Source organism: Mustela putorius, unplaced genomic scaffold (genome assembly GCF_011764305.1).
Source record: "Mustela putorius furo isolate JIRA1106 unplaced genomic scaffold, ASM1176430v1.1 tig00000640_pilon_pilon_pilon, whole genome shotgun sequence".
NCBI lineage: Eukaryota > Metazoa > Chordata > Mammalia > Carnivora > Mustelidae > Mustela > Mustela putorius.
In genome coordinates this window covers 4,187,443-4,210,908 of record NW_025421432.1, presented here as the reverse complement: position 1 = coordinate 4,210,908, position 23,466 = coordinate 4,187,443, and the positions used below count along the sequence as shown (strand labels likewise).

General features: G+C 33.3%; 1 protein-coding gene across 3 annotated transcripts in view; it reads right to left on the bottom strand.

The window, feature by feature from the left end:
• LRRIQ1 (leucine rich repeats and IQ motif containing 1) overlaps positions 1–23,466 on the bottom strand; it is a 214,199-nt gene that overhangs the window by 173,811 nt on the left and 16,922 nt on the right. For all 3 annotated transcript variants that reach the window (XM_045082964.1, XM_045082966.1, XM_045082965.1), the window contains exons 7-10: positions 21,910–21,984; positions 16,722–18,344; positions 9,566–9,718; positions 7,443–7,593 (exon numbers count right to left, since the gene is read on the bottom strand). In XM_045082964.1, the coding sequence (XP_044938899.1) occupies positions 7,443–7,593; positions 9,566–9,718; positions 16,722–18,344; positions 21,910–21,984 (2,002 nt within the window). The remainder of the gene's footprint in view (positions 1–7,442; positions 7,594–9,565; positions 9,719–16,721; positions 18,345–21,909; positions 21,985–23,466) is intronic.

Sequence of the window (23,466 nt, the reverse complement as noted above, 5' to 3'; positions counted from 1 at the left end):
GCCCTTTCCTCCTTTAATCTTACAAGTTCTTTGCTATCAAATGAAGGAAAAATAACCGAGCAAAATAGACTTAGAGCAAGCCTTACCTTAGAATACCATTACTTTCTCAACATCTCAAAGAAAATGATTCTCTCCCAGTCAACATTTCTATTTTGTCCATTCCCCATCCCAAACAAAACAAAACAGTAGCCACAAAAATATTCAAGAGCTTCTTGCAAATTATGTAAATATAACAAATATAAGGTATCACTTAAATATTGAGCCCACTGCTTCAATATATTCTTTATTAACTCTTTAAAAGTTTCCTACATCCCACAAAATAGAACTGAAGCCAAGTGTGTTTATCCCTCAAAGGGCCCTTGCCCATGGCAAAATTAGCATTTGGCTATACTTGCTACAAATATCTATTTCAAAGAATTCCTCCCACAGAAATGAGCCAATGGTCTAATAAAACATTCCTGTCACAGTGGGGGGAAAACCTCTCCTGAAAGGAACAGCAAAACTAAAAATGTTAAATTAGGCTGGAGGTTTTCACTAAATAAGTGTTTGGGAAAGGTCTACCTCCTTTAGCTACTCAATGATTGCTATGTTTGACAGTTACATACAAATATGCTAAGCTGCTCTTAAGATTTTTAATTTCAATGCAAAAGTTCCTCAGAATCATACATGTCGTGTGGAAACAGGAATGGCGAAACAGGAATCAGAAAACTTGGATTCTAGCCCCACCTTTCTGGTAGGAAAATTATGTGAGTCTGTTTTTTCATCTGTAAACTTAAGAAGCCTAAATTGGCAGATCTGTAAAATCCCTTTCAGCTTTGTACTGGGCATTGTTGCATTTCAAAACTGAAGAGTAAGCTAGCACCATCTAGTGGAATACAAGAAATTCACTAAGTATACAGCCGTGAAAAGCATTGCTACAAGAAAATATCCAGAGCTTTATTTTATTTTACTTCATTATTTTTTTTCTACTGTTCCAAAGACAACATTGGGTAACAAGAATTAATCCAAGAAGATTTCCCCTATGAGTCAAAACAGTAATTAACCTTATGTGGAAAAGTTGCATTATTTCAGTATCTTTCATACATTTATTAGTGTCACTTTTCCAGAAAATGGTATTATCTGAAAATAAAGCATCGAGGGAAAAAAGTCTCCTAATCCTTCTACCTATTTATAATAGTTTCTAGGAATGTATCACCTGAAATTTATAAATTAACAAATTAATTGCTGGCATTAAAGAAACATGTTTTTCCAGATAAAAGTTTTCTTCACGTAGCAGAGATAGAAGCTTCATGAATGAGAAGATAAAAAATAATTATTTGTTCTTGGGGCACCTGGGTGGCTCAGTGGGTTAAAGCCTCTCTGCTCGACGGGGAGCCTGCTTCCTCCTCTCTCTCTGCCTATCTCTTTTGCCTACTAGTAATCTCTGTCTGTCAAATAAATAAATAAATAAATCTTTTAAAAAAATAATAATTATTTGTTCTTACACATTAATCATACTGATTTTTGTTTTTACTCAATAGTCAATAAATGAAATATAGCAATTTATTCTGATTCTCTTTTCTTTATATAAATATCATTAGATAATCTTGGTGAAAGTCAGGATACTCATTTGTTTATTGCTGCATCCTCAGCAATATTCTAGTACTGTGTTCTAGTGATTGGAAAAGTGCTTATACATAGTAGGTACTCAATAAATTTGTTCATTATCAAATTTATTAATCAATAAACCTTAAAATTTTTACTTATTTCAGCATAAAGAGTTTTAATATGCTCTAATAAAATAGTAATAATCTTAAATGTTAAATGCATATTTATTGCAGAGGCAGTAGAATGAGGCAATTAAAAAATAAGATACTAGGAATAGACTTGAGTTTCAAATCCTGACTCTATCATTTACTAACTATATGATCTTAGATAATTTATTTAACTTCTCTGTGCCTCAATTATTACCTGGGGTGTGGGAGAAGCATTTAATAGTAACTAACTCATTGCAGTTATATGAAAAGAAAATGAATTAAATGTATAAAGCACATAAATATATGGTGGTTAAAAAAGTAATCTATTACTATATTTATCATGTTAAGTTGTATTTTTTCTATAAATAAGATTCATAAAACAATTTCATCATATGGCATGAATTTTTTCAAATTAATTCACTTTCATGTTTCTCTTAGAAAGTCGATAAAATCCAACATAAAAACAGGAAAAAAAAAACAAAAAAACTAGATTATAAGTTATAAATCACCTATTTTTCATTTGTTTTGGCTATTTGTTAAAAAACTAAGTCAAAAAATACTATCTCAAAATATGAAAAACTTCTCACAGATATTCAACATCCATTCAAGGTATGTTTTTCCATATTATTTTGGAAAACAAAATGTCTTACCAATTTTACCTGAAATTTACTTATAGGAAATTTCAGGCAAAAAAAAGCATGAAATATCATAATGATACCATAATCTTGAAATTTAAACTGCAAATCACCCAAATTAAATTGAGTTACAAAAGACAGTACAGGAAAAAAAACATTCCAGAGGAAAAAAATAAATAAAACATTTTAGATTAATAAAAAGTATGAAGAAATCTGTTGTCTTATTAAAATAGATCATCAACTAAAGTGAGCTTAATAAATTAAAATTAAGCAAATATTTTGACATTCAAAATATGTAATAACTCCAGATCAAATAAAAATATTCTATAATCAAAAACATGCTATGCAATTAGAACCAATTATAGAAAATAATATTAAAATGTTATACGGTAGTCTTTAAATTAGCCAGAGCACACAATACGCTTGAACATTAAATCAAACATACTTAATTTTTGTTAAATTAAAGATACATAATTAACTTTACATAAATTTCAATTTATAGAATTATATTTTAAGTCATTACTTTTAAAAAAGTATATTTTACATTGCATTTCTATTTCTGTAATTAGGCAGTTTCATTAGAACAGAAAACATTTAGCATAAATAATTTCAAATGAATTGCCTTAAACAAACTGACAGTTCCTATTCTCATTCACTTAAATGCAATGAAATTCAAATAAAAATGTGTATTCATTAATACACAATTCATTAATATCTTTCTAATAAAAAGAGTAATTAAAATTAATCTTACATATTAAGTACTGCAATAATTACAGCCTAATAAGAATTAGGAACAAATTAAACTTGAAACTACAAATGCAGAATACATGGTGTTGCTTCCAATTTTATTTCACCTCCTTAAGAAATATTATAGCATGGAATAGTAACCTATTAACTTATAAACACAAATCTATCTTTGTGTCCCTTCATAAGAGTTCTTAGCATCAATACATCATTGAAAGACAAAATCTATGCTTTTCCCTTAGCTCAACCAGAATCTCTGTAAGCAGTTCCTGAAGATGAAAAACAGACTCCAAACAGTCCTCAGAAAATCTACTTTTTCATGTATACTCTTCTCACACTCAATAAATACAGTGTTTTCATTGTACCCAACAGACAGCAAAGATGTCTTTTACCTTGTTTGCTCTGTACTACACAAAGATATCTCAAGTACATCAATTAATACTATGGCAGTTTCCACATAAATCTTGCAGATATCCTATCCCAGGAAATCCACTGGTTACAAGAAATCCCATACAGCCCTGCTGGCAATGAAAATGAAGTGAATGGGAGTCAAAGCATTTCTTCTCACAAACAGCCTTTTTCTTTTTTTTAAGCTTGCTTCAGTGTGTGCCAATATAGCAACATACATTATCAATGCACTTGTCTTCATTCCAACAACAACAAAATTATTTCTGTCTTTTAAACTGAAATTTTAAAATTAAAAAATTGTATCAGAAGTATCACTATTTCCATAGAGGAGAAAATATGAGTAGACCCAAAGCAAGCAGCACAGACACACTGGCAAATAAACACATGGAGGAGTATTATACATTTTATTTTCAAAAGTGTGCCTTGAAATGTCTGTAAAGGTTTGCTTTGTGAAAACAACTGTATTTTTTCCCATATCAAAAAAAAAAAAAAAATCAGAGATGACGGTGACTGCCTTGATCCAACTTTCTCCATACATCCTCTAGAAATTCATAAAAAACAAGTAAATAAAAATATCCCAATCTATCTTTCCAGTGTAAATGGGAGATGAAGAAATTACAAACTGAATTTTTTCTAAGTGGGGTAGTAAGTATCTGTAACCAACACAATCCAGGCTAAATCTACACTGCTACAGAGGGAATACTATGGAAACTGGCCAGATGTGTAAGAAAGGGGATGCTCCAGTGGTGGAAGAACCCATGTATTATCAACAAGGCCTCCTTCCAGAAACGGAGCATCATCCCAAGTGGAATAACAGTACTAACACTAAGGATGTAAGTTGAATTTCAAGTGTAAATGGCCATGCTCTAACAAAAACGTTTAAAACTGGAGCAAAAAATAAAACCCAAATCTATGCTGTGTATAAGTACACGCCCAAAACAAAGTGTCTCTAAAGTTTTGTGGGGTTTTTTAATGACCAAGTAGACAAATACAAATAAAAAGAAAATGTCAGGTAAGGTAGAATTTAGTCTCAAAACATTAAAGAGACAAAGAAGGAAACATAAATATCAAGACTAAAATTCATAATAAAGATAACACAGTTAGGAATATCTACAAAACAGCATGGAGTAACACTCAAAAAATGGAAACCAAAGGATATACAAAAAGAAATACGCTAATTAATAATAAATATATTTACACTAGCTCAACTCAGACTATAGTGGGTCAAGTAGATATAGAAGATCTAAAACAAATGATCAGCAAGCTAGATAATAAAGATAAAATATAAACTCTATATTCCAATTAGAAACACAATGACCTCTTTTCACGTGCACATGAAACATTCCTGAAAATTGACCACATATTAGAAAATCAAACTAAGTTCCAAAATGGAACAAAGATAGTTCTCTCACTATATATAAGGCAATAAAACTAAATAGAATAACAGCAACAACACAAAATGGTTTTACCATATAGAAATTTTAAATCTTAGCTAAAAGGCAAAATATGTCATAAAATTGTAGAACTGATTAAAACAGAGAAGTTACAGACCAAGCAGTGCTCACAGAAAAGATTATAGACTGAAGTATTTATGTTAACAAGAGTGAAAAGAATAAAAATAAAAAAGAATTAATTATTTAACTCAGAAATAGAAGGAATAAAATAATAGAAGAAAGGTGGAAGGAACTGATATTAATGTGTATTAGTGGTAGGAGTGCAAAATTGTATAACCCATAAAGTGTGGATGGCACTATTTTCCTAAATTACAGATGTCCTTTGCACCAGCAATATACATCGCAGAAAATTTATCAAGATATAACTGGTAAAGTATAAAATGATATAAGTATCAGATTAGTTATTATGGCAAATGTGGAAGACTGGAAACCATCAGTGTCAATCAAACAGAAACCAATGGAATAAAACCTAATCAATCTACAAAATTGAAGACTATGAAACCATGGAAAAAGAATGCTCTGAACTCTGTAACACATTGGTAAGTGAAAGCAAGATAAAGAACAGTACTTAAAATATTCTATATTTTAATCCTAGAATTAGGATTAATATATACACATATATCTCTTGGATATATATGTGTATATATGCATATTTAAATTACATACATACACATATTAAATGCATACAGATGTTATATGTGCTTATGTACAAAAACATCTATACATAAAAATATATTGGAGAACAGAGTAAAAAGGACAGGGATAAAAGATCAATCTCTTTGAGTATGCCTTTTTAAATGTAGTTTGGCTTTAAAACATATATTTGGGGACACCTAGGTAGCTCAGTTGGTTAAACGGCTGCCTTCAGCTCAGGTCATGATCCTGGGGTCCTGGGATCGAGTCCCACATCGGGCTCCTTGCTCGGCGGGGAGCCTTCTTCTCCCTCTGCCTCTGCCTGCCTCTCTGTCTGCCTGTGCTCGCTCACTCTCTCTCCCTCTATCTCTGGCAAATAAATAAATAAAATCTTTAAAAAAATTAAAAAACATGTATTTGTTTTATACATCAAACATAAAATTAAATCAAATGAGAAAAGTGAACTTATTCCTGCTACCCCATCTACTCCCATCCCAGTCCCTGAAATTTCAGTCCAGACAGTATTTCCTAATGATTTTAGGATGAGGAGGTGGAAAAGATAGTACCTTTTAGGTGTCCAAAATTTAAGTTATTAGTATTGTACCATAAAAAATGTTTATCTAGTTTCTGACTTTTTAGCAATCCTTCATTATTCATTAACCATTATTTAAGCCCCTATCAATTCCCTTCAGAATCTCACAAGTTTAAATTAAAATAAATAAATAAATAAATAAATAAAACAGAATTTTAAGGCAGGTAGTAAAAAATACAATGATATTTTTATTTCAGAATTATCACACTGCTAACAGTATAGAATTAAGTTCTTCCTTTCAGTAGAAAGAAGAGGGAAGTTGGGTAGAAAAAAGTGAAAGCATGAACAGAATACTTTCACAAAATTTGACGTGAAGGGTAAGAGAGATGAGGCAATGGTAGAAATAAGTGGCAAAAGGAACTGTTTGACAAATGACAGATGATGAAAGATACAGTATCAGAGGACACTGACAATTATATTTATAAACAATAGAAGGACTGGCCTTAAGAAGGCATTCTCATTGCTGAACCGTATGGACTATAAAGTATGAGGGTGGAAACAAATAGATAAATAGGGATACAGATATACAGCTGGAGAGATGAAAAAGATTAGGGAGATTCAAACCGATGGATTTCTTTCATGTGATGGTTGTCTTACCTAAAAAAAGGCAAGGTTAGGACAAGTGGTGTGGAAAGCAAGGAAGGGAGTAATGACAGGGATTTTTAGGGAACAGTTATGGCAGTTGCTAAGTGCAGAAAGCATAGAATCCATAAAAATAGGATGGTACTGATCCAGGGTATCATATTCTCCAGTAGAGCTCAGATCACCACTAGTTAGAAAAAAAGGAAGGGGCGCCTGGGTGGCTCAGTGGATTAAAGCCTCTGCCTTCGGCTCAGGTCATGATCCCAGGGTCCTAGGATTGAGCCCCCCCATTGGGTTCTCTGCTCCGCAGGGAGCCTACTCCTCCCCTCTCTTTCTCTGCCTGCCTCTCTGCCTACTTGTGATCTGTCAAATAAATAAATAAAGGAATATGTAAGTGAATATACTAATTTAAGGAGCCACTGATAACTAGCCATTTGCCACTGGTGGGAGCATATTTCCCTTATATATTAAAAATAGTCTTATTATTTGGATAAAAGATTAAGTGTGGCATAAATAAAATGAAAAAAATTAGTAATGGTGGCCTATTCTTTTTTTTTTTTTAAGATTTTATGGTGGCCTATTCTTGAAAAGTAATAAATGAAACAATATGTAATCATGAGAAATAAATGTCAATAAATTCAAATTCCCTTGTTCTTACCAATTCGAGTGATTTTATTATGGGAGAGTTCAAGATTCTGGATATTAGTGCAGCCATCCAAACCATGAAAAGAAGTCAGTTGATTTTTATTAAGAAGAACAACACAGAGATTGTCCAAATTTTCACAATTGATAGTCTCAATATGATTTTCCTAAAACAAAGAAAAATGTAATTAATTTTAGTTCAATGGCTTATTAGTGGAACATTTAAAGCTTACAAAAAGAGGAAGAATGAGATATGATCTCCAAGTAAATAACTGAATCTCTGACTTTTATGATAAACATACAGAATTTTATATTATCTAGATGAAAATATTAAGTGACCTAATAAATAATTAACTGATTTTATATTTATTAATCTTTGAAAATACAGAGAATCATAGTAAAATATTTCAAGCAATCTAAACGAACAAAAATGAACACTAGGTCATGGTTCCTTTAAAACTGTTAAAGAAACCAAACATTGAAAAAGTTGATATCTCCCTACTTCCCCCTTCTCAGTCCCTTTTGCTCCCTTTCTCTCCAAAGAACACCAATATTGTGTTAGATATGTATCTCATGTACAGGTTTATACTTTTACTACACATACATATCTCTGCAATATATAATGTTGGTTTCAGTGTCAAGATCATGTGTCTAGGATGTAACAACAATTTTACTTTTTAAGACCTAAGAAAAATAAATGGGCTTTTAAGAATCTTAAGAGTGTAATCCCACAGCTTCCCTTTCAAATATATTTATAAGCATAGCCTTTGTCTAATGGAGGAAACTTAATAAGAAGCATAAGAAATCCACAAAGTTTTCAAAGAAAATCACATTGGTGTAAGCACTGTGTGAAGTGAGAAGAATATGCCAAATGAAAAGAAGCTTCTAGCCTACCACCCACACCCCTTCTTCTATGGGAAAGAAACAGGCTCAGGAAACTTCTCAGCTGTGACTAGCACGTCTTGTGGAAAAAGAAGTATGCCTTGAGAAGGTCAAAACCCCAGTGGGCAGAACCAGGGGTCATAGAAAACCATTTTCATTGAGCAGAACCAAGTCCTTATTAAGGAAATGAGGATATGTGCTCAGCTATGGAATAGGGGAACATATGGGCTTCTTGTTTTCTTTCATTTTGAATGGAATAGCTATTGTAATTAATCAAACCTATCTCACCACTGTATGTGAGTGTGGGAAGGGGGGACGGGGAGAAGAGAAGATACTTTTCAGTGTATCTCACAGATCTCTGAGTTGAAAGAGGTCTACCTGGGCAAATCACTTCCACCTGGATCTGATATAGATGAGAAAATTTTGTGCTTCAAGTCTAAGTCTGAGGCCACAAAATTGATGACATTTAGGGGTCTCTTGGACATGAGTGTATTTTGAATGTGGGACGGACGTGACTCCTTAGGATCAAGGGTAGACTGTGGTAGACTGTTACTTTGCCCCAATGAACTTCACATCCCAACATTCACAAATCCACCCAGCTCCCATCCCATACAGATTTAGGTTTGGCCAATAGAACATTAGCTAGTGTAATGCCAGCAGATGCCTGAAAAACACCTGCATATTGGAGCTTGTCTTTTTTGGAATGCTCAGTCTTGCGATTGGGCCACTCTATAGAAAAGCCCCAAAATGAAAGAGACAGAAACACAGATACACAGAGAAAGAGAGAAGAAAAGAAAGAGAAATTGAAATTCTAACCTCCCAAGACACCAGACAAGGCATTTTGGACATTTCCAGCCCCCACTCCAAATTACATAAATGACCCAGGCAACAAGACAAAAATCAGAAGAAATACCCAGACAAGCCTGGCCTCAATTCATGGCTGGCCCACAGAACCATGAGTAAATAAAATGGTTGTTGTGATAATTTACTATAATAAAATAGAAAATGGATTTATGTTTATATTTCAGCAATGACAATTTTGAAGAAATAGTTACTATATAAACAATAACCGATAACTTAGGTTCTAAAGATGTCAAGGATCAAACAAAAAGTAATAAAAACAGTAACTATATCATCTGCAAATAGAGATAAGTGATTTTCAGGCCATACTTCCTAATCTTCTTTCCTCAACGGTTCTCACAAATTTTGTTTTCGATTTTATTATAGGATAAATAATGAGGAGAACAGAGGACATACCTGTGCATCAATGTGCTTCAGTTTTTTGCAGTTACTCAGGCTGTGCAAAGAAATTAATCCACAGCGTCGAAGAGACAAAAACTGAAGATTTGGACACTCTGCTAGTGTGGAGAGACTACAACCTGGCAAATCTTGAAATGTAACTGTTGTAACCTAGAGAATTCAAGAAAATTGGATTACATAACCTCATCTAACAATAATGAATATAAACTATATCAGCCCTGCAAAATTCCTTTTTAAAAATTCATTAAGGGATGCCTGGGTGGCTCGGTTGGTTAAGCGTCTGCCTTTGACTCAGTTCATGATCCCAGCATTGTGGGATCAAGTCCCACATCAGTTTCCTTGCTCAGGTTGCAGCCTGCTTCTCCCTCTCCCTTTGCCTGCCACTCTACCTTGTGGAGTGCTCTCTCTCTGTGTCAAATAAATAAATATTTATTTTAAAAAGTCATCAAAAAAAAAACTAATGATATATATCAAAATTGCATTTGTTAACAATTCACTTTCAATTAAGCTATCTGGTTCTCCTTTATTCCTCACATAGAAAGGCAAAATAATGCAATCATCCATGACCAACTCAAGTTCAAAAGTCATATGCATAGAAGCAATGATAAAATCATCTATTAGCTCATTCGCTGATATTTCACCAAATTCACTTTCTGTGTGAATTATTTTGGCACTATTTTCAAGATTGTACTACACAAATGTGTACTACACAAATGCTTATTGTACCAAACAAATGCTTGATACTATCAAACACAGGATACTGTGTTTGACAGTATCCTAGGGATACCTGGGTAGAAATAGTAACAGGAGCCACACTATGTCAGGGGATAGATTCTGTGTCCAACCTGCCATGATTCAATTAAAATGACTCAACTACCTTCCAAAAACAAAGAAAGTCTGAGAAATTATAGGACCTGTAATAAATAGCACCATGCAATAATAATTAAACCATGTAATAAAAATAGCTTTCTATTACAAGTTCACTGGTATGAATCATTCCTTACTGGCACGAATCATTCCTTACTGTTGAATAATGTAATATACTCAGAGCAGATAGTATCTCTGATGTAACATAGCATGAATGGCATTTTTTCTGGTATTTTCAAACATTTTGAAGACCATATTATGAAATTTCTTATTACTGAAATATCACTGTGGACTCAGTAATTCACAAAGGTTTTTCTTAAAGAATTTTTCTGTCATTTGGTTTTAGTCTTTTTAACTAAAGAAAATTCAGTATCAAAGAATGTACTCAACTTTATGGTATATATACCAAGAACTACACTTATAGTGGCACAGGAATATGTCAGATAATGGAAATATTTCCGTATTTCTGAAAAGCACTCTTCTTATTAAACTCAAGAGCTCTCACATAAAGAAAATGGCAGAGAAATAAGTATAGCATGTTGGTTCTTCACTATAATTAAGTACATGAATAGAATTAACTATATATGTTAAATTTTTTATAGTAAGAATTATTTCATATTGTCATATCAAAAATCCTAAGGCCAGGTTTCTCATGTACTGAAAAAACAACTTTAACATTATTAGCTTTATAGGAAGAGTCTAGTATATATCATACTGAATCAGAAATTTTAAAAATGTACTATTGTAATTTAAAGCATTATTGCTTCAGAAAAAGCTAGAAGAGTCTTAAGAACAGTAACCCCTCTTCATTCGGAACATTTCCTGTGCATTAAATTAAACTAAAAGTTTTAAATTTACGTATTTATGTAAGTGAATGGGAAGACCATATGTTCGTGGAGATATAAAGAAGGGATTAAGTCCACTCCTTGCTTTGAATAGCTAAAGTTACAAACAATATTTTTCAAACTTCAGGTGAATAAGTTTCTCATTTCATAATTATTTCAGGAATATCTCAGTTACTCATAGTCTAAAATGACTTTTGAAACAAATTTATATTTTATGGTTTTTTCAGAAAGAAAAATATTCATCCATTTGTGGGGGGGGGGGAACAACCCTGCTGTGTATTACCCATTTTATTTGTCCACAAAGAGAACTTACAAATTCTGTAACTGGGAAGCTAGCTGTATACCAACAAGTAAACACACAATTTAGAACTAAGCATTTAAAAACCAAAAACTCCACAACTGTAATTTTATAGTAACAAATGGTTCTCTACCTTCTTATTTATATTATTCTGCCTGACATAATCATACACTGCTTAAAATCACCTATGGAAATGGTTAGATTCCAGTTTTTATGGTGGTAATTTCTCTAGTTAGTTTAATTACAGGAGTGACAACTGTTGCAGAGTCCTTATTAATGGTATCTACTTTTGAATATAAGGTATTTCATAATATTTCCTCCTCCCTTTTATGGAAGATTTTTAAAATTTCCTTATGATATAGTAATTTTTTTAAAGATTTTATTTATTTGACAGACAGAGATCACAAGTAGGCAGAGAGGCAGGCAGAGAAAGGAAGGGAAGCAGGCTCCCTGCTGAGCAGAGAGCCCAATGCGGGGCTTCATCCCAGGACCCTGAGATCATGACCTGAGCCGAAGGCAGAGGCTTTAACCCACTGAGCCACCCAGGCACCCCAACGATAATAATCTATTCTATCTTAGGTTTTTCCAAACATATGAGATATCAAAATAAATTTTTATATTAATTATTTGTTGATATATGCATGGCAATAATCATATAAATAATGGCTTTATGCTCCAAACAGTAAGGTCAATATAGAATTAGTACTTACAGGTGTTCATCACTGCATGGTCTATTGAAAAAGAGCAACTGGAGCATAGTGGATATTCACTAAATGTTTCAGAAATAAATGAATAATAAACTGCCCTATGGCAAAACTAAAATACAGCATTCATAGTTTCTTTCCTTAATAAAGGGTAATATAAAGATATTTCAAAAACTAGTATTTTCAGGTTCTCATAACTTAAACTATTCTACCTACAGAACTTATGACTCATTCATTTTATCTTAATAAAAGATAATAAATCAATTTATTACTTAATCACCCATATTTCCTTAAATCCTTAACAGATCGTGGTCCATAAAATGACCAAAAATAGCTATTTAATTTTAGAGATTTCACTTTCAATTATTCTTGAGTTCGATGCAAGGAGTGCCAGTCATTTATGGTAGACTATAATACAAAAATAGTGAAAGCAATAACTCTTGGTTTTTCTTTTTGCAGAACATCTGTTCAGAGATAAAATTTTAAATCGCTTCAATCTAAAGAAATAACATTTAAAAAATCAGCTGCAAGAGACTAAATCTGAGGTATGATAACCGGATTAAATGAAGCAGAATCTAACTTCTAGTAGCTCATGTACCAATACAACACCAGTTTATTAGAATTTGCCTTGTATAAAATGTGAGACATTCAGATCTAAAAGCTAGTAACAGCTAAAATGTTATTCTTCATGTCATGCTATAAATAGCCATATAAAAATATCCCTTAAATTCAGCACCCTCTCTTTATGATTACTTAAATCAAGTAATCATTAGTAGCTAGACACCAAAAATAAAAGAAAAATAAATTAGAACACTAAAACTAGAAAACAATATGTATATTAGTTGTGTATAATCTCTGCTTGAGATCCAAGTTTGATAATGACTATTACATATACTAGGAGCCCTAGACTATATTCTTCGTATACGTTATTTTATTTATTTATTTTTTAAAGATTTTATTTATTTATTTGTCAGAGAGAGAGAGAGAGAGAGAGCACAAGCAGGCAGAGCACCAGGCAGAAGCAGAGAGAGAAGCAGGCTCCCCTCTGAGCAAGGAGCCCGATGCGGGACTTGATCCCAAGACACTGGGATCTTGACCTGAGCCGAAGGCAGTGGCTTAACCCACTGAGCCACCCAGGCATCCCCATATTATGTTATTTTAAAATTCAACAATCCTATCCAATAGATATTGCTTTTCCCAGTTTATAGAAGACAAAACAGAGGCTCAAAAAGGTCAAGCACCTTGCCCAACGTGACACAACCAATAAATGGCAGAAATAAAATCAGGACATTGATCTTACTTGACAGAGGGCTTATTAGTACTTTATTGAATTATACTCAAATAATGTTTACATTAATTCCCTTTTTAATTAATATACTCTACCTAAATTGTGAAGCTAGCAGTAATAAGATTAAGATTCAGTCAGATTATTTATTCATCCCCTTGTCCATCTTCCCACTTAACCACCCCAGTCAAGTAACGAAAACCACTATTGTCTAACAAATTGTAAAGAAACATAGACAAGAGTCTGAATTTCATGTGCTGAAAGCTGAAAGTGAGAAATTAATATAAGCAAAATAAATTCATCACTGGGTGAAATTCTAGAAGAGTAAACTTTTCTAAAAGTCTTCTCTAGAAGGACCTTCCAAAGATGGCAATGGGTGATCAAGGTATGGATAAAGATGTGAAGCCTTAGCAAATCAAAGTAAGAGATTTATGGATCAGGAACAGTAGTGAATAAAGACACCAGTATAAACCCATCTCCCAGGGTCATTACAAAATGGCATTTTATAACACTTCTGTATTTACAGACATATACATAAATACTTTTCCACTTTATACTGTACACTTGATGCCTCAAAGAAAAATGAAATGTTCAAAATAATTGCTTGAGCAGTAGTCAGAGGATTACAGTGCCTTTTACAACATTTCTAATCATATTAATCCATGGGCCAGCACCAACAGAATCATCCAGGAGCACTGCAAGTACCCAGGTACCTGGGTGGCTCAGTCAGTTAAGCCTCTGCCTTTGGCTTAAGTCATGATTTCAGGGTCCTGGGATGGAGCCCCACATCGAGCCCCCCAGGGGGTTCCGTGCTCAGTGGGGAGTCTGCTTCTCCCTCTCCCCCTGTCGCTCTCTTTCTCAAATAAATAAAATCTTTTTTTAAAAAAGTGGAGAACAGGGTGCCTGGGTGGCTCAGTGGGTTAAGCCGCTGCCTTCGGCTCAGGTCATGATCTCAGGGTCCTGGGATCGAGTCCCGCATCGGGCTCTCTGCTCAGCAGGGAGCCTGCTTCCCTCTCTCTCTCTCTCTGCCTGACTCTCCGACTACTTGTGATTTCTCTCTGTCAAATAAATAAATAAATCTTAAAAAAAAAAAAAAACTTTAAAAAGTGGAGAACATTGATACTGATCACCAGACCCAATGAATCAAAATTAGCATTTTAACAAATTCCCTGGAGATCTGTATACACATTCCAGTTTGTGGGGACCTACCCTAAGATGCAAAAGGAGTAATCCTTACTTTATGTATATTGACAAGAGTTTCACAAAAGGAACAGAATGGATAGGAGAAGAAACACCAAGGGGACAGGTTCACACATCTTAACTTCCTCAGCATTCTTCTCATTGAACAGAGCAGAGACCCACAGTGAAAAAGAGCACTGCTATTTTCCTAACTTCAGTTTACTCTAGAAACAAGCACACGGTGAACATGAAGCTGTCACTTATGCCTGGCTCAAACAGATACATATAGGAAAATTATCCAAAATAAAAGTTAGTAGTTAATGTCACCAATTCACAAAGCCTACACCAACATCTTAGGGAAAGTAGAAAAAAGAATGATTTCAGAGATAACATAGCCAAAGAAAATAATTAATAGAAGACCTAATGAGAGATTCTATATGTAGCTCTATAGATCTGATGGATATGAAAATACATTGCCTAGGAAACAGAGGAACTTCAAAGTAGTTCTTGTTCCTCATACCGCTTTTTCACATCCCAGAGATCTCTTTAACGTCCACTATCTTATTATCCTTCTAAAGAAAACCATGAAATCTTATTTACAGCAATTACCAAAATCTATAGTAATGTAATTGGTATTTTGTTTGTTTGTTTGTTTAAAGCCTTTTTGTATACCAGAGTCACCTCCATAATGTCAATGACTGGGGTTTCTTTCTGTCCCAACAATAAATATTGATCCTTCATATTGGACAGATAAATATTTGCTGAGTGAATAAATAAAAAATTCATATATATATTAACTTGAGTCTTTCCTTTCCTAGGCATCTCTCTATATCAAAAAACTAAATACATTTTATTGAATACATTTTGGTTTCAGGCCCTAGTCAGATACATTATTTTAATCCTAAGTCCTTTCTAGTGTTGTACTATTTGAAATATTCTTTCCTGGTTTTCCACACATTTGTTAGTTTCTGATTTTTTTAAAAAATATTTTGTTGGGGCACTTGGGTGGCTCAAGTGGGTTAAGCCTCTGCCTTTAGCTGGGGTCAGGATCTCGGGGCCACACATTGGGCTCTCTGCTCAGCAGGGAGCTTATTTATTCACCCCCCACCCCCACCCCGCCGTATGCTGTTCTGCCTACTTGTGATCTCTGTCAAACAAATAAAATCTTTTAAAAAAATTTTATTTAGTTGAGAGAAAGAGAGAACATGCGCATGAGCACACATGAATGGGGGGAGGGGCAGGAGGGAGAGGGACAAGCAGACTCCGTGATGAGCAGAGAGTCCAATGCAGGGCTTACCCCAGGACCCTGGGATCATGACCTAAGCCTAAGGCAGACACTTAACCGAATGAGCCACCCAGGCGCCCATTAGTATTTGTCTTAATTTTGGTTGAAAATATGGGCTTTATAAACATATAAAATTCACAGCGGTTGGTGATGATTATTTAAATTTCATTAATATATGCACTGTGCTTATATAGCACATGACTAAATATGTTTCCATATGGAAATTCTAGAGTCTTCTATTATTATAAGCCCTTCTTTCACAGCCCTTGTCAGATACAGAGAAATCCACTTCATTCCAAAAGGAGCCAGTAGGTGGTGGTGTGCCCAAGACTATAGCAAACTAACTGAACGTCAATTTAAGAATTTCCTTCTCTAATTCAACACTAAATTCCCAGATACTTCCACTCTTAGAAGCTTAATAATGGCTATAGGACCCTTGAACATAGCTTCAAGATATAAATCAAAACTTTTTGTAGTGCTACACTGAGGGAGAAGATGATGCCTTGAAGAATTTGAATCAAGATCTTTTAAATACATCCCCTCTCAAATGGGTCAATACTTCATTACCAATTTCCCCAATTAAGAGACAAAATTATTGGATACAATGCCTTCTACTAATATTTCTAAAGTCACATTTCAGAGGATCAATTGTAGTTAAATATGAAAAAGTATTATAAAGTTATAAAATACCTGCTGTAAAGTCTTCCAAGGGCCACATCGAAGAATTTCTAGCGTATTCAAAGGGGGCATCATGCTGGCTGGACATTTTACAGGTCTCTTCCTCTGAACAAATTTTTTTTGCTGGTTTTGTTTGAAAATTTCAAACCAAGGTTTATGTGATTTTATCCAAGCTAGCCTCTTTTCTTCAATAGAAGATAGAAGTGTTGGCTTTGATAAAGAACAGGTCACAGTACTTTCACATTCAGCTCTATTTTCATGACATTCTTCTGGGATTTCTTTAAGTTGAGATTTAAGAGAGTTTATTTCTTTAAAAATTAAGGAGCTTTTTGCATTATAGCTACCCAAGTCTTCACAAAGACCATTTCTACCGAAAATATAATCTTGTTCATTTATTTTGCCTTCTGTAGTTACCATGGAATCATTGCTGTTAAAAATCACATCACTATTCAGAGTATTGTCTTTTGGGACCTCCTCGGTTTCCTTGGATTTTAAATCAATTTCTTTTTCTTGTATTGTTATATTTTCCCCTATAACTTCAGAATTTTCTAATTTTAGTGCTTGCTGCTTCATAGAACTTACTGAAATATTATTCTCTTCATATAATGTTCCATTCTGTTCTGTTAGCTCTTCTTTTTCTACTTTTTGTATCTTATTCTGTTGATTATCTTGGATTATTTTCCATGCTTCATTGTTTCTCACCTTGTTAATTTTTTCATTATGTCCTAATATTATTTGGGTGTCTTGTCTCATATTCTCATTTATGGCAGTTTTCATATGTTCCCCGTTTTGTATTTGAAGCTTTAATTCTTGCATCTGAAACTGCTCTTTCACGTTTTCTTTTAGACCTGGCTTTTCCAATTCAGTTTTTTTGTCTGTATTTTTACATTTTCCTTCTTCCTTTACAATTTTTTCAGAACATTGTTGTTTTGCCAGGTTTTCATTTTTTACTTTAAATTCTGCCAAAATTGCCTGGTCTATAATAGGATCTTTTGATTGCGCTTGTATTGATTCTTTTAATACAAGCTGTCTATCTACATTCTCTGTCCTATTTGATTTTTCAAGTAGCCAGAGGGGAACATCTTCCCATTTCTTTGACTTTTCATCTCCTACCTTTTTGGCTATGTCATCCTTATTCTTTGATGTATCTTCAACAGTCAAATTCTTGATATTATATTCATCTTTCTTTAATGCTCTACTTATTATTAGCTGTTTGTGTGCATCTTCTCTTAATCTTAATCTTTCCTTGTTTAGTAGTTGCTCTTTTTCTCTTCTTATGATGGTCTTTTTTTCTTCATATTCTTTTTCTCTCTTCCTCCTTTCCTCCTGCTTCTGCTTTTTTCTCTCTTCTTCTACCTTTTGTTCTTCCTCCAATCTTTTTAGTTTTTCTTCTTCCATCTGACGTATTTTTGCTTCCTTTTCTTTCCACTCTTGTGCTTTCTTTTTCTTACTTTCTAATTGTTCTTTTATGATGGGGTTATATTTTTGGTAGGCCACAAAGGCTTTATATTTAGCCTGAATTGTTACAGCTGCATTATGCTGCCGTTTTAACAAACGCATTTTTTCTTTTTCTTGTAGATCTTTAAATCTTGTTCTTTCTTCTTCCATTTGTAAATGCAAGCTTTTAATAAACTCCTAAAGTAAAGTAAGATAAATAGTAGTCAGCATAAACTAAAGATATTAAAATATCATCTAAAATACAGGCTGAAAACAAATAGTAAAATTGAAATCACAAGGAAGTTGCTATAAAATTCACTTAAAAGAACTAAAACCATTTAAAGGGAATTAATCTTCTAAAATACTTGGGAATTTTAATCATGTTAGTAAGTTGATATTCTAATATTATAGCTATACTAAGCCACCCAAATATAAACTGAGGAATTCCTTGAAGATAGAGAGCATATGAAATCAGAATGACAGAGAAAAAGCAAGAGAAACCACAAGCCAAAATTTGTGTAGAAGAGGACTTCAAACTTTCTGAGATGGTAGGTCTGATAAAGGAGACTCCCAGAGCTAGCACAGACTGCAGAAGCAGGGGATTATTGGGTGAGATTTATGACACCAGGAAGGCAAGGTAGAACATACATATAAGCAATATGAAGAACTAGCCTTGTCACATATTTTATCCTTTCTCAACTATGGAGAGAGCTGATAAGCACATATTGCATTAAATGAGATCGTTTGGAGTTAGGTGAGGAAAATGTCATTGTCACTAGAGTCCTAAAACAAAAGTAAACAAATCAACATGAAGCAAATATTTGAGGAAAACTAACATAAAGAATGTGAGGCAATCAAAATAGTTCAATAAACAGAAGGAAGTACTAGTTTCTGAGAAAAGAGAGCTATTAAACTAAATAAAAAATTTACAAAAAAATTTTTAGGAAAAATATGTTTAAATAAAAATAACTTCACATAAAAATAAAAATGCAGGTGATCAAATAAAAAAATATGATTCACTCAAACAAAAATTCAAAATAGAATGGCTTAAATAGGTGTTGGCTAAATAAAAACTTCCAAATTACACACTTTCCTGGAACAACATACAAAAAAACAAAGATATGAAATCTACGACACAGACTTTCAGGTATAAAGGCAAACTCCAAAATGACTAAGTAGGAGTTACAATTAAAGACCTGAGAAAAAAGAAAAAATATATTAGAAAAATATTTTCAGGGACATGGGTGACTCAGTAGGGTTCAGTGTCTGACTCTTGATTTAGGCTCAGGTCATGACCTCAGGATCCTGGGATTGAGCCCTACATAGGCCTCTGCACTCATCGGGCAGTCTGCTTCAAGATTCTTTCTCCCTCTGCCTTCTTCCCACCCTGGCACTCTCTTGCTCTCTAAAATAAATAAATAGGTCTTAAAAAAAAGAAAAATGTTTTCTAAACCAAAAAATGTTATAAGATAAAGAGTAAACTTTTCATGCATGCATATAGACAAACACACTGATACACTCACATGGAAGCTAGCAATATTTCAGAACCCTAAGGAATTAAGCTCCATGAAGGCAGCATTTTCCATTCTATCCACTGCTATACCTTGAACACTCAGAAGTGCCTGGCACAAAATAAGATATCAATAAATATGTATGATAAATGTAAAATGTGAAAAATCTAAAGGCTTCAAAAGAATGTAAGGAATGAGTATCAAATTTAAAATGATAATGGGCAAAAATAAACAAATATGCAATGGAGTTATATCTTTAAATCCTTAAAACCAAATGGTAATAAATCTGGATTCTATATGCCAGGAAAGGAATCATTTGGTTGTTAAAGCAAAATAAAAAAATATTTTCAAGTGTGCAAAGACTGAGAAAAGTTGTTATCCAAAAATGTTTTCAACAAGTATTTAGGCATACAGGAAATGAAAACTGAGACCAGAAATCAGGGGATGACTCAGGATTCAAAGAACACTAATGATCAAAGAAACCATTAACACTTAACACTTAAATTGTTTTGTTCTATTATCTTCTTTCCATCATTTCACTTAAGTCAGCTATTGGGGCACCTGGGTGGCTCAGTGAGTTAAGCCTCTGCCTTCTACTCGGGTCATGATCTCAGGATCCTGGGGTAGAGCCCCTCCAGGGAGCCTGCTTCCCTGCCCCCTCTCTGCTTCCCACTCTGCCTACTTGTGATCTCTGTCTGTCAAATAAATAAATAAAACCTTAAAAAAAAAAAAGTCAGCTATTGGTTTACTGTTCATCCTTTCAGGTAATGTGTTTTTTTGCTCCAGCAGCTTTTATAACTTCTCCCCCTTTGTCTTGAATTTCAATAATTATACTATTCAATTCCCAGGTGTGATTTTCTCTGTATTGATTCTGTTTGGAGATCATTAATCAACTTTGAGTGTTCAGCCTGAATTTCTTTTAAACTATCTCAACTATTATTTCTTTACCCATTGTTTTTACTTCATTCTCTTTCTCCTATCCTTCCAAGATTACTATTATATTCATTTTATCTTTTCACTATATATCACATTATTTCTTGTACTCTCTTCTGCTTTCCAATTTTTTTTGTCCTCTTTGTACTTTAATTTGGATATTTTCTATTGACCTTGCTTGTTTCACTAATGCTGGCATCAAACAGATGCACCAAATCTTTAATTTTATATGCTAAACTTTTCAACTCTATAATGTACATTTGATACTTCATTGTAGATTCTACTTCTCTTTTCTTATCACCTCTCTGTTAAGTATCTTGCTATTGTATGACAGTTATAGGTATTTTAATGGCTCTCCTAACTCCAACATTTGGATTTACCTGTAGGTAAGCTACTATTGTATTTTTTTTGTCCCTTGTCATTCATCTGAACTGTCTGTTCACATGCCTAACCAGCATTTTAATTTAAATATGCACAGTGGAGAAAATCATACTATAATATATAACATTATTAAATCAATACACTGTGCCCTTTAAATTTACACAGTGTTAAATATCAAGTATATATTTTTTTTAAAAGATGGGTAGTAAACTTTTTTTTTAAGAAAAAGATGGATAGTAGGAGCATGTTTATATAAAGAAAAGACTTGAAAGACTAAGAAAGATAAAATGTTTAGTCAGATAACAGGATTATAAGAAATTTTATCGAATTCATGTTCATACTTAAAATTTTATATAAAATCTTTGAGGTAGGGGCACCTGGGTGGTTCAGTGGGTTAAAGCCTCTACCTTCAGCTCAGGTCATGATCCCAGGATAGCCCTGCATCCATGCTCAGCAGGGAGCCTGCTTCCCCCTCTCTGTGCCTTTGCCTGCCTCTCTGCCTACTTGTGATCTCTGTCTGTCAAATAAATAAATAAAATATTTTTTAAAAATCTTTGAGGTAAATAACCTTATAATTTAATAAATGTGTCATCAGAATTATCTTAAATTCAAAGGCATTATTTAACATATTCAATTGTGTTCAAGAAATGACCTTTCCCAACCATATTCAATCGTAGTGAAATATTTATAATAGTATGTTTCCTCAAATCTTAAAAAATTATAGAATTACAATTTTATATAGACAGTTCATTCATTAAACCAGTTTATTTTAATATTTAGGAAATTATATTTCAAGAAGAATTTCTGATGATTAATATTTAAAGCTTTAGCAAATTAAATCCTATATCAGACAGGCAATATTATGTCCATTTCGAGTATAATAATCTATTTCAAATGAAGAATGATTATTGTAATGATTAAAAACAAGAAATAGTTACCTCATGCTTTTTAAACTTCTCTTTCCACATTTTCTCTTCTTTATGGAGTTCATCATTCATCTTGTCCTGTTCTTGCTGAACATATGGTAATACTGAGTTATTATATTCAAATATCAAAAAAATTATGTTCATTATATTTGATTCTGACAACCAATATTTATAAATAATAGTTAAAGATAACAACTCACCCAATGATACTCTGTTATTAGTACTGGGACAACAACCTCAATCTCAACCTAAAGTATCACATAAATGATACCTAGGGTTCCCATTTTGAGCACATAAAGATGTTTGTAACCTGGGTAAGTTGTTTTATTTATCTGAGTATGTTTATTCACATAATAAAATGCATTGGCTAGATATGCTCTTGGGTAATGCAAAACCCACAAATAATAATGTTTGCAAAAGGAGTTTTATATTACAATTTTTTTTCTCCATACCATCCCATTTAATTCACATAATCTATCAGTTCGGTGGATAACAATTTTCTTGATTACCATCTATTTTGTTAAGGTTCTGCAGAATAAACAAGATCAGTAAAATAGAATCCCTTTCCTCTAAAATTTTACCTTTAATGTGGGAACGCAATTGTAAGTTCACATATTACCTCAAATTTAGCAGAATAAATTTATCAAGAGAAGACTATAAAGGACCACTGTAGAAATAGGCATTATAATTAAAAAGATTATGAAAAGTTTCATATAGAAGACTGATATATGAAGGCATTTATTAAATGTTTTCCAATTAGGAAAATGTAGCTCTGATTTTAGGAAAATTAAAAGGTTACATTAAAAACAAAAAGCCAAGGAGTCACTAAAGAGATCAAAGAGGTAGGTATTAGAGAAGTCCATGTAAGCAGCAAGGAGGGCCTTCTGTATAGGGTGATGGGAGTGAGAAAAATACAAAAACAATGTAAACATGAAATTGCTACAAACTGCCAAGTGTCCAGAAATAAAGGAACTGGGAATCTTTCTTTGGATATAATCTTTACAATGAGAATTAGGCAGAGAAATAACTTTAAAAACCCCTCCTGGCAGCACTAAGGTGAATGGGTTTGTGGAATACAAGACCAAAAGTACAGAGATAATTGGCAAATTTAGTGAATATGCCAAGCTAGACATTAGGACACCCTGGACTACAGACTAACAGCAGATAGGTGGGTGGATGAGAAGATGGATAATATAACTATTAGAGGGAAGAGGATAATAAAGAGAAGGAAGAGCCAAAGATGATCCTTATCTTTCTAGCTTAGACTATGATGACAGTCTAGATCATCAAAATGATGACTACAAGAGGAGAAGCACAACTCAGAGACAATGCCTTCAGTTTTAGACACATTAAGCTCTGAGTATAAAGTATCTGTAGGAGAGTTACATAGTTCATTTTTCTTTTTTCTTATGAATATAGATTTGTTTCTGAACAGCTATGAATGACATTATCAGGAGAGAAGATATATGGAAAAAAAAAAAAGGACAAAGGAAGAAATCCTTGGTAGTACCATATTCAAGAAGAGAGAGAAAGAGACAGAGAAGGCTAACATGCACATAAAGGAAGAAT